At 38.6% G+C, this 13,245-nt stretch overlaps 1 protein-coding gene across 2 annotated transcripts in view; it reads right to left on the bottom strand.

Moving 5' to 3' along the window:
- Nucleotides 1-13,245, bottom strand: part of grin2da (glutamate receptor, ionotropic, N-methyl D-aspartate 2D, a) — a 154,169-nt gene that overhangs the window by 106,183 nt on the left and 34,741 nt on the right. For both annotated transcript variants that reach the window (XM_040022988.1, XM_040022989.1), the window contains one exon: nucleotides 8,392-8,532. In XM_040022988.1, coding sequence (XP_039878922.1) covers nucleotides 8,392-8,532 — 141 coding nt within the window. The remainder of the gene's footprint in view (nucleotides 1-8,391; nucleotides 8,533-13,245) is intronic.

The raw sequence follows: 13,245 nt of genomic DNA, 5'->3' as shown, positions 1-13,245 counted from the left end.
AAAGATTGCAACTTCATAGTTCAGTAAAGCATTTAAACCACTGTAACTGTCACTTACAGTACTGTTTACAGCACTAAGTACGGTAATGTTTAAGCGCTGCACTGTTTGTAAATTGATTAACAAACCCATAGCCTGCAGGTGCATTTTCTCAGTACTGTGTCTTTAAAACAGACACAGCAGTAGAAGACTGTACAATGGTCAGCCACTATAACAACAGCTGCTGAGACTGAGCAAAGAGAGGGGAGCAGAAGATGCTTGCATCACTTTACTTCACCTCCTTTTGACACACCTTGAGGGCTTAGGGACTCACAGTAGACTAGAAAACTCCCATCAGCCAAATATTCTAACCCAAAATGTGTTGAGTGTTTTTATTCTTTATTATTCGAAATAGCAACAACTGCAGACAACACAGTCATCATCACGCTTAATACTGATGTAGATAAACATCGGCCGGTGGTGGAGACCAAACCCACCTACGGCTAAACACTGAGAACACCAAGGACATGGTTATCAAGTTCAAAAAGTTCTCTCACCCCCGATTGGAGACCAATATGAAGTGTAGATATATTGAATCGGTGGAACATCTTATAATATAAATACTTTGAATTGGTCATTGATAATAATTTGATGCCAATGTGGAGGCAGTTGTCAAGAAGCGCTATCAATGCCTGTAATTATTGAGTAAGTTGCACATATTTAATGTAGGTAGAGAAATGATGACTCTATTGCTCAGTTTGGAAATGTTAGAACCAAAGATAGCACAACAGGCAGCAAAGTAACAGGCCTCCCACAGAATCCACTACCTGCAATATATGAGCTGCAGGTAGAAAGACCCGAGCAACTGCTTCCTTCAGGCTGCAGATACAGAACACCATGAGTAAGTGTAATAAGACCAAAAAGACTTTGTTCCCCATGGACTTGTTAAATCAGTTTATGTTATATCTGAACCCTACCGTCATGTGTTTTTTATAACTGCAGGACTATGTCTTATGATTTAGTATTGTTTTTATTTTTGTAATATATATATATATATGGATGATTTCTTGAGACCTTTCTGTAAAACTAATTTCCTAGTCAGGACAATAAATCAATAAATAAATGAATGGAAACAATCTATACTAGATTGTTTTCTTGGCATTTCACACATGACTTGTTCTCCCCATCATGCCGTTAAAGTTACTCATCACACTTTCTGTTTAATTGCATCTGCTTTGTCAGTATCTTCTCAAATTTTAACATTTTAATAGATTAAGAAATAATAATAACAATAAAAACATTGTTAAACGGGGCATCAGGCTGAACAATTGTGTAACTTCCCACTGTTAGTAGGGAATGCTGCACTCCAGCCAAACACTAGCTCAGCAGGACCCTGGCTGGCCCTCCATGCTCCATGTGATCTAAAGAAAACTGGTTTGCAATCCTCAGAGGTAGCTTTTTCCAAAAATCGCATCCTTTGTCAAAATTATCAGAAGAAAAAAAAAACTAAAAATGTAGAAATTCTTGGCTGTTGATGCAATTTTTTCTCAGGAATGTGTGAAGTAAATGATGTAAGATGTGCACTTTGGAATCATCATCCTGTTGAGAAGCAACAATTTACCCACAAACATGTCTCGACTTGATCATTATGGATGTTGCCAGAAGTGATGAGTGAAGGGTGCACCTGATTGCATGCATATACAGGAGTAATCACAAAGTACCCACAAGCGAATAGATGCCTTTCCTTATCTTCCAGTTTGCCTTGACAGAGATGTTACTTTTTTTTGCAACAGGCAGGGTCGACCCGCGTTGAAAGACTGCACAGGGTTAACATTTCAGACAGTCTTTCATAGAGTCTTTGGTATCAAGTAAACTGAATCTTTTGGCTTGTAGCGTTAACAGAAATGTCACAAACCACTTTACCAGGAAAGTCCACTTTGCTGTCATTTATCTAAATGCTCTGTATGGACCCCTAATGGATTACACCAATGTAGTGCAACGACTGTCCAGATAAAACTCTTAAAGTCAAATTCGTGCAGGTGGTTTGACAATAAAATGGCATTTTTTTTATCCATTTTTTTTACCTTTGGAATCCTTTGTAGCTGAATAAATTCAAGTTGCTGAAAAACAAATCTTTTGACATTGTTAATACTCTTTATCTCAAATGCGCATCTTTGAATAAAAGCTAAAGTCTTGCTTGTCACGGCATGTTTTGAAATGTAGTTTATTTCAACTTTTTATAAGTTTTGTATTCCAGTGAGTTTACAGCACTGACTGAATGTCATTGTTATGGCTCGATCTGTTGTGCTGTACGCGTTCGCATTCTGCACTGCTGCTGTTGTTTGCAACCTGATGGCTGGAAGCTGCAAAATGAGCAGACAGCCAAATCACCATCATCATCGTCGTTATCGCTGCCTTTGTCTGCTGTCATCTACATCTTCAATTTACTCTCTCTCTCTTCCCTCATCCATCCGTCCTCTCGACTCTCTTCCAGCTCTGCCTGCCAAACTTCCATCTCACACGTTCCCTTTCTTTCAGTCCCCTCCTTTTCTTCTTTCTCCACATCCTGATATTTGTGTGGCAAAGTCTGTCTACACAAGCAGCTGGTTGTTCACTTTTTTGGGTGAACACAGCTCTGTAGCAATAGTTATGTATTATGTGTTTTACTCACTTGTCAGAAACAAAGAGTAGAAAGACTGACTAATGGAGATTGTTATGAAGCAAAACGGCTCCAAAACATCCTTTTTCCCCACCTGATTTTTCATAGAATGAGAGTTGGCTGAATGCAGCAGCCACACAGAAGAAATTTATGCATGGAGTGGGAATATGGCATACCGGGCATTTTCCCAGTGGGCTGACGCACTTTTGGGCCAATGGGCTGGCTTTAAGGGCCCCTGTGCAGCTGTCGTACAAATGCTGACAGCAGCCCATTCGATAATTTTCATTACCGACACTGGATTGCCCAATCAAATATCTTAATGCAATTAGCCCCTCCCCTACCTTGACTGTGCAGACCCATTAATAAGCCCAAAGCAAAGGGTTCCTTCTGTATAAAAGCATAGATAGCATGAATGTATTTCAAATAACCGCCAGTAAATTCAAATTTCTTTAATAATGGACAATTACAAAATCAAAACATTTAAAAAAATGCAAATATGAATTTTCATTTGTTTTATATCTCTTACATCTGTCATTTGTTGCAATTTATTGTTTAAAAATGTATTGAGCAATTTATTTAGAATGTGACATACGAGGGATTAAGGGGTTAAAAAGGTACGAGTACTGTAACACTACTTTGCAGCTTTAAAAAAACAAAAACAAACAGCAAGCATCGCACGGGAGGCATTTTCAGAAAGCGCTTCACAACAGATTGCACGATCAGTCATGAAGGAGCATTTATTCCTATAATAGCTCTGAATCAAAACACAGACAAAAAACTGAATATAAAACAAATTCATATCATTTCAAGGTCAAACATTTTCCACTCATCATCTTTTAGGCTATTCACTGCTTCCACCCTATTCAATGTAATCTGGGGTTTTTGAAAAATCCTCCTCAATCAGTGTTTTTGCGCCGTTTGTGACAAGGTTGACAAATTCAACAGTGGAAATATTACACCAATAAAAACAACTCATATTTAAGGTATCAACTGCCACACCATGTCTTGTAGTTTAAAAAGCATGTAGCTTTATTATTTGTTTCTCTGGCACAGAGCATGACGGTAGTAGTAATGGTAGCATTAATGGTGTTGTGAAGAACATATTTATGTTTGGAGTTGTTTTAGTCTGAAGAAGATTCAAAGTGAAGAATTAAATAAAGGTCTTAATGGAGGTTTCTTTTGAATTTTATAACCTTGAAGGCCGAGTACAGCCGTCATCCTCACTGTAGAAGCATGATTGGACTTTTATTTATTTAAATACTTTATGCTCTTTGCTCAGAAGAGCCTCGTAGTTTGGTTTGAGGAGGTGATCATGAGCATTTTTTCTTTGCCAACTGTTTTGTGCACAGAGGCAATAATGGGAAATAACTGCAAACTGAGCAAACAGCTTTTATTTATTTATTTAGTTGTTTATTTTTTCCAAACAGGAAGTGGAGGATTTTAACTGTAACCACATGAATTTAATCTAGATTAAATAGTCAAACAGTCAATTTGATGTCTTACTGTGCTTTGCTAGGGTCATTTTACAGCTTTCACTGTGTAACATATTTATTTGGATTCTTTTTCTTTCTCCCAAACCAATCTTTCAGTTTACGACTGGCAAAGAAATTTAATCTGTAAATCTGTGGGCACTGCTCATCTCTGACAGCACAGTTTATTAACCATCAGTAAAGATTTACACATAGATTTTTTGCCCCTTCTCAAATGTCTCTTGTTTAGCTTGGTATATAAAGTAGGTTTAACTGCATGTGAGCTAAACTGTATTGAATTGCATTGGATTTCATCAGCCCTAACTTCTAAAATGACAAGTTGAGCTTTCAAGATTTCCAGTGGGCTTTTTATATATTACTATTAATTCAGAATTAAGTGTTCCCAAGTTGTTTGCATGTGAATAAGGCCACACAGCAGCTAAAAACAGGTTAAGTTTTATTTCGCAGTGCCACTTCAGTCAGAGCAGAGATATTTTTGGAAAGGTGTATATCTCCCCGGAGAGAAAAACCCTTCATGTGTTACAGGTGTCGTTCATGCAGCTGTAGCGAGGACTATCACTGCCACTCGATGAGAGTCCCATGAGCCTCTGCGCCCGTCAGCGTGACAGACAGCCCTGCTGCTGATGGAGAGCAAGATTCTGAAGGGCATGAAATGTTTTGCCGAGTTTAAAATGAACCTGCTCACTTCATTAAAGAGTGCAGGCAGGCAACCTGTGGTAACCATCCATCTGCAGTTGATCTGCTCGTCTGTGCAGGCAAGATTTCCCTGATATTGTCATCAATCTGTCATATACGTACAAACTACAACTGCTTTTTCTTTCTTGTGGTTAAGTGTTGTAATTTAGACTTATTGTTGAGTCTCTCCTTAAACCTGCCTCATGTTTCACTGGGTTAATGTGGCAGAATTGTTTTGTTTTGTTCACTTGTCAGTTCATTTTCTTGCTCAAGGAGCACAAGGCTTACAAAGCTCTGTGCTACCACCTGGATTGATGATAACTCGTATGGGCAGTTACAAATATAAAAAAAAAAAAAAAACAGAATGTGGGAGTAAAGTGGTGGGGTTAATACCCCCCTTGACACCTGTACCTGCAAACTCAGAAGTGTCAAAACTGTCATTCCTCCAGTGGCCACTAGTGGCTGGGTGCAAAGGTTGTTTCCTGTAAATGTCCATGAAAAAATGCCCAACTTCACAGGACAAATAAACAGCATCATACAAAGACAATGTTGGTCTACATTTTCAAAGTTTTCTCAAAGTTCACTCTTTGAGAAAACTTTTTTTAATAACAGAATTTACCTGTACATAGACTTAAGCCATGCATTATTGAGAGCTTAACTGTTTTTCATGACAGGTGCATGCTGGTGCCATCTGCTAGGCTTCGCCTTAGCTATTTTGAGTTGTTGAACTGGAGCCTATCCAGTGTTTCTGTGTTTCTTTTAAAACATTATCTGACAAATATGACTTCCTGTGCAGTTAACAGTATAAGTATTGCTACCAAGATGCCTTCACTGAGCTATTTCTGCTCAGTGCACCTGCAGTAAGCCAACAAGTATTAATTGATGACTTAGTAATGCACCCATTAAAGTCATCACTGGGGATAAAACCCAAGATGCCTGATGCCATGATGCTAATTCAAAGCTTAAAAATGGTAGCCACAAACAAACCCATCCTCAAAGTGTCAGAGTCACAAATTCCATTGTTACCATCATTTTGATCTCAAACACCTGTAAATGTTTGTAACTGCATCTTTTACAGTTTTACGGCGTTGACAAAAAAAAATATCTCCAGACAGTCCGACATTACAAACATTTTTTACAAACTATCCAAAAATGAACTTTGGAGTATTTAATACCAGCAACACATTTTGCTGTGACAGAGGCACGAGATATGAGAAACAGCTGGTGATGAAGACACAGCCACAACTCATTTAGTACTCTCGCTCAATACTTACACAATATTAATACATTGTTTTTGTACTTATGACTACACCAACTGCTTTCCATGCATATATTTCACTCGTCTTGATTAGCATACAATTTAAATGCACTCTGGGGACTTTGGCTTTGCAGACAGCATACTAACACCATCCATCCACCCATTCATCCATCCACAAACAATACTAGATCCAAGTGTACAACAGTATATAAACCTTGAGGGGAAATGTTCAAAATTTGTTTAAAAACCAATAGCCGACGGAACAAATGACTTTCTTTTGGCATTACAAAGATGGAACCATCTGGAACTCCACGTTGTAAAAGATGGTAAGGGTCAAAATGATGGTCTGTGCCCTTGAAAGAACACTAGACAGATGGAGAAGGTCTTTAAGTGTTACAGTTAATAGCAGTTAATTTGTGAATGCAATACAGCTGCACACAATTAACAAGCATACAGTAGCAGTAGTTACCAGACGGTTTCTGTAACTCTGACACAGCTGAGAGTAAAACCCAACTCCACCACACAGTTCCCAGAGGGAACTGTGCCAAAGAGCAGGAGCAGTCAAACAAGCTTGTAGTTAAAAGTTGGACTTCTGCTATTTTATTTCTTTGCTTCACATATTTAAAGTCTCCCTGATTGTGAAGGGCAAACTGTCCTAAATGCAAATGTTAAATTTGGTTATAACCAGTTTGTCAACTCATCCATTGCACCTAATGTCAGTATATTCACAGTCAAACTAGAAATGCAGCCATTTGTGTGGCACAGGGTACAATACTACACCTCACTCTCCTCACAAAATATACCAAACAGACATCAATATGGCAGTCTGTGTAAGCTGAAAACATTCCTCCTCCTCCATGTAAGTATTACTGCTGCCCTGCATCTGCTGCCTGACATCAATCAGCATCCACCATCACACTCAAATGTTATTTGTAACATATCTGCGTGTGATAAACCAAACTCTCTATAACTACCAAACTAACTATACTCTGCTGCTGTAATGAACCATTTCAAATTAGAAGTCGTCTGACTGAACTTAACGAACGAGTCTGAGTCATTAACGAAAAGTAAAGACTTTCCACTAAACACTGGAGAAAATATATTAGGTTTTAATCTGCATATAAACAGACCTTTAAAAACATCTGAAAAGTTTTTCAGTATTTTGATGTCATTATTAGCTGGTGTTTTAAGCACCAAGCAGTAGTTTCAACATCAGCAGTGCACAACTCAAAATACTCCCCACAAATCTATCAATTGTTTTCTTACATTAGTGAAGCTCTCACATATTTAAGTTTTGTCTTGAAACAAACAGCCCATTTTTTCAATAAACAACTGCATCAATTCAGTCATACAGAATAAAGGAGCACTAATGGACTAAGACTGAGAACGATGTTGCACAGTTGCTAAATCAGTCAACTATTTGCACGTTTCTTCATTATGCAATTTAATGGTCAATGCAAAGCAAAAACAATGTTTGATTGACAGCATGATTGCAATGCACTCCAATCAGTCACTAAACTAAAAGGCCTAATAGGTCAGCCTTTGACTCTTTGGGGCATGGGTAAATGATCCATGGGGGTGTCTTGTGATGTTTGGCACTGTGACAGTGTCAGCAAGTCCTGTGGGTCGTGTGGGCTGCAGTCTGGGGCCTCTGTGGATTGGTCTTATTTTGGCGGGTCCTGATCGGTTTTGGGTTCTGGGTAGTTTGGACACCGTCTAAATGCCTTGGGTTCTCCGTGCTGTTCCCTGAGCTATTTCTCAGTGGCTCTGGTAGTGTGACAGTGCACATTGTCGTGCTGGGGGAGGCTGCTGGCACCAGTGTCAGTGAGTAGTCTTTGGAATGAGTGTCCTTGAGCTCTAACAGACAATTAGACAGATCTTATGTGTCAAAGTATACTTTGACACTCATATTCATACTATAGTATGAATGCCAGGGCCAAAGATTTCCCAGCAGCATATTGCATTATAATGAGATGATCAATATTATTCACTTCACTTGTCAGTGTTTTTAATGTTGTGGCTGATTTGCGCTGTAAATCTTTAGCATTAACAAATGCAGAATGAAACCAGCAGTGAAAACATGGATTTTCTATGTGGAGTTTATCCATCTGTAAAATGTTGCTATAAAAACAAAGCAGCTGTTTTCAGGCCAGAATGACTCAGCTCTCTGGGTTTGCTTTGAATGAGGACATTTGATTAAAACTGTTGGCAACTATTTGCCTTTCCATGCCGTTGCACTGTTTGCTTGTTCGCTCTGATGCCAGTCACATTAGATTCTCACATACAGCAAACTTCAAAGTCACCCTCTGTCCCTCGCGCTCCCTGCCACTTACTTGATTCTGTCTGGCACTCGATGGGTCTGGTTGCCGTCGCTCTGACAGTTGCCAGCGTACTGCGCTCGGCTAGTGGTTCCCTGGTCCCTCCGCAGAGCCATTGCCCCATGGGTGAGGACAGAAACACCTTTGGCAATACGCCTGTAGGATTACAAAGAGAACAACATGAGACCGAGAGACTAGATTCATTTTAAAGGTTTTTTTTTTTTTTTTACCTGATGGGGTCCCAGGAAATGCACAGATACTGGAGAGGACAGAGACTTAAGCTTGAAAAACTACTCAAATGCATATGACAACCTGAAATAATGAATGTGAATTCACAAAATAGATGACTCCTCCACTAGGTAAGCTGAAATGTGTACAGTTTTTTCAGTATTGTGGGAAACAGAGTTGTGCTTATTTGACCATTTAATATTCAGTTCAGGTTGTCTCTAGATGATTAGCCTCCCTGATGACCCATTGTAATCCCACTGGACTAATATGACCAAGTAGATTTATTTGATTATTTTATTTACTTTATTTACTTATTTGCTTTCTCCACCCTATATTGTGTACAAATATTACCATACCAGAAAAGATTTAGTTTCTTAGTCTTTTGCAGATTAATTGAATTACTTTAGATCAAGCTACCAGGGCAAAAGAGATTATTCCATGACACATTTATCAGGTAGACATGAGAAAATATACACCTTCCAACATAATGAAGAACTCTTTTTTTTTTTTTTTTAAATTTCAACTTCTAGATGTCACTCTGGACATTGTAAGTCAGTTTGTAGTCAAGCAGCTGATGAATGTCCCAGTGACAGAGAGGCATAATAAAACAGCTGATAACAAGCCAATCCAAGCACAACTTCAATAAAAAAACTGAATATCCAGTTTCCAAATTTATTTGTGTGTCAAGTATTCTCAGTTTGACTAAATAAATATTAGCAGACTCGCTCTTTGTCTAAGGAAAATTTAATAATAGATCAGACTTTGATCTGCTGGAAGCTTTCCTGCAGCAAAAGGCACAGCTTTTAATGTGGCTGTAAAGTCAACACTGATTTGTAACTTGCATTAAAAAACAACAACTGCCACGTCTTACATCCTATCATACAGAATGCTGTTATTTATTATGGAAAATCCCCAAAAGTTGATGAAGAACAGTTCAGACTGAACAAGTCACTTAAAGAGTGATGAAACGTTTCTCCTACTGAAAACGTTACATCCAAATGAACAGAATCAACTTTTTGGGATTTCCTTACCTGGATGATTGAGCATGCATCAACATATTATGTAAAATAAACTTCTAAGGCAAACAGTACATCTTGCTCTAGTCTTGATGACAAGGCCTTCTACCATTCGAGCATGAAATGTGAATGCTGCCAACTTCATAAAGCATTTCAGTGGAGTTTCCATAATTCTGCAAATTACCACTTTAACAAAGCTGGTGAGCAGGACAGTTTTGTAGCCATCACTCTTTTTTTAACGATTTAAATATGTTTAAAAAGTTTAATGTGGTCCAAGTGTTAACTTTCTATTATTATGCTATTTTTTTAAATGATTTGCATTAAAAATGTGTTTTTCCTCAAGACAGGGTCAGATTTTTGATATGCAGTTATTATTGATGTTTTAGGTCAGGTCTTCATTTTACTTTCCACATCCTGAACTTCCCATGACCCTGTGATGTGAGTTTTGTCATCTCATTGTCACTGAGTTTTGTAAGACTCGGGGCCTCGGCCTGCTCATTTTTTATATGACCACAGAAACTTGCCAACATAGACTTTACATTACAATGAACTGATTATGCATGCACCTGAGGCAGAAGATTTAAAGCACAGTTCAAACAAGTATAAGAGGAGTGACTACTCAACAGTCTCCAGCTTTATGAGTCTCTAACAGAGAGTCATGGCTTTAGACCTTTCGGGGCTAACACACTCATGGGGGGTAAAGAATGTAGGCTTTAATAATCACCCACTGGTCTGTTAAATATCATAAACAATCTTCTCATCTATGAGACATATTTCAAAATTAACATTTTTTTAATGCTTTGAACCAGCAACAGTTTTTGTCCGTGTGCCGACTGCAATAATGTATTTCTCTGTGACATGTGGAATACACATTATTTTATGCATTTTAAAACAATACATCTCCTTTGAGAGCAGCAGAGGTTGCAGTGGTTAACACCATCACCTCACAGCAGCTGGGGCCTTTCTGTGTGGAGTTGTCCCACTGACTGGGTGGATTCTCTCCTCGTAGTCTGGCTTTCTCTCACAATTCAAAAAATGTCAACTTAAGTTAACTAGTGATTGGTGGCCTTGGATGACTGGCTCTCTGTGTTAGCTTTGTAATGGACTGGTGACCTGTCTAGTCACTGCCTCTTGCCCATTGCTATATGATAGGCTTCAGCTCCCTGCGACCCTGAATTGGAAGGATGGATGACCTCTAAAGTGTCCGGCTCTTGGTTTCTGTGAAACAGGTTGCTGTGATGAGCTAATGTAAAGTCAAGAATGTTATCAAGGACAGTTCACAGAATTTACAACTTCAGTATCCGTACAATAGCCACAAATCCTTTTGTGGCTCACCCTTTGAAGTGGACCCTTCACAGGGCCAGTGGCTGCTCTTTCTCTGTACTTCACAGCCTCTTAGTACTTTTATAATTTCCCTAAGTTGCTTGTCAGTGCTGATATAATAAATTCCTTTGTGACTAATACAGAATGACAGTGCAGTTGGTCTTCTGCTCACATCCCAGTCATTAGGATTTTTACGTCCTCCATTTGTGCATTTCTGTCATCTCTTTTTTGGGTTTAAATTTTCAAAATTTTGCAGCAATGTCAACCATATCATAGCTACAGTGACAGCACTTTTTGTGGCCATGAATTACAAAGTAAATGATTTGCGAGTTGTACAATGATAACATTTCTTTGTTGAATGGATTATCAAATAATACTTTTGGTGTTTAGAATAGCTCTATGAAATATCCATCATAAGCAGCAGCAGAAGTGTGGAAAACACTCAGAAGTATCAAATGCATAAACACCAATATTGTGACGGGGTTATTTTTCAGATTCATTCCATATACAACTGGAGAAGACATATATAGTGCATCCAATAATTGCAACATGGCAACAGTGTAAACACTCAGCTCCAGGCTTCAATCACTAATCACTGAGCGGAAACCATGATGATTGCTCACTCCATCCAGGTAGAAACCTCACACTAGATATCAAGGAAGATGGGCTTCATTTAGTATGGAGCTGTTTTCAATATTTAATGTTAAAAATCCATTTATACAAAACTTATACAGTATGTACAAGAGTATATGTATAGTATAGTCACCCATAGTATAGTATGGGGTGATCGTGGCTCAAGAGTTGGGAGTTCGCCTTGTAATCGGAAGGTTGCCGGTTCGAGCCCCGGCTTGGACAATCTCGGTCATTGTGTCCTTGGGCAAGACAAGGACACAACCGCTTCTGTTGGCCAGAAGGGCCGATGGCGCAATATGGCAGCTGTGGCTACAACTGTAGCTTGCCTCCACCAGTGTGTGAATGTGTGTGGGAATGGGTGGATGACTGGGTGTGTAAAGCGCTTTGGGGTCCCTAGGGGGGACTAGTAAAAGCACTATACAAATACAGGCCAGTTACCATTACAGGCCATATATATGTATGACACTCATAACAATGAGTGTGCCATGTGTATATGAGTAAAGTGCGAGAAGTGCATGTTAACCTACAAGTTTTGGGGACTTAATGCATTTGTCTTTTCGACTCTGTAACTGTAGTGCAATATGTGTGGTAACTAGCTGAAATGAAATTATAAACATTCGTTCTATATTGTAATCTTTATATCGGAGGATGGATTAATAGGATTTAGACAGTCAGAATAGCCACTCCGTGTACATCTTATAACATATGTAGCCTCATTCTTGGGATGCAGCATCTGTTTCAGTATGAACTCTGCCACTGGAAGTGGTGACAAGTGAACCGCTCACTTGGACTGTCCTTCTAGTCTGGGCGTACATTTTACAAGCACAGTGACACGATACATTAAAAAAACTGACTGAAAAGGTAGAAAAGGATCCTGGATTTCACAGGAGCCAAGATGACTGGTAGACAGTGAAGGTAGAAAGATGGCGAGTGAAGTGAACATTTTCCAGGTGATATATGGAATCACATTGAAGGCTGTGTCGTCGTGTTGTGTAAAATGTTTTGTATCCAGGGAAATCTCTTTGACCTTGTTTGGATTTATGTTGCAACTAAATTTTATATTTGCATAATTGAACTATATAAAGAGTTAGAACCACCACACATTTCACATTATGAGGTGCGGCAGACATGAGTTTAAAGGTAATAAAGAAAAATCAATAGAGAATTGTATCTTTCACCTGGATACACTCGGTCAATTTATTTTGATTAGATTGGATGTAAATGTTATGATCCCAGTGAAGAGATCAGGTCATTCTTACAGAGAGTGCATCATGAACATGCAGGTGGTTGTAAAATTAAACTGTGTACTCATGTGCAAAAAGTGTGCTTTTCAGGGATGAAGAGAAGAATATTTATCTTCTCATGTATTTTTTAATCATAAGGTTTCTCCATCTTCAAGGCTTCGTGCAGAAAAACTCAATGAATTCTCAATTCAGCAGAGAGAAAAGAAACTACAAAATTGATAATGCATAAAGTTTCAGCACTAGAAGCAGTCTGCTGAAACATAACATATACTTTATATAGGATCACAAAATGAGGTAAAACTCTTTAGCTACAGATTCCTAATTAAAGAAATGTAACATTTTAACAAGGATCAGCAGTACAGTAGCAGCACTAATTGATGTGCTTTAACATTTGAGCAATTTTGTCATTTTACTCAAGGTTTTAC

Source organism: Simochromis diagramma, unplaced genomic scaffold, assembly GCF_900408965.1.
Source record: "Simochromis diagramma unplaced genomic scaffold, fSimDia1.1 OVJJ01000307.1, whole genome shotgun sequence".
NCBI classification, from domain to species: domain Eukaryota; kingdom Metazoa; phylum Chordata; class Actinopteri; order Cichliformes; family Cichlidae; genus Simochromis; species Simochromis diagramma.
Note: the sequence above shows the minus strand (reverse complement) of the source record. Positions and strands in the feature narration are given on the sequence as shown.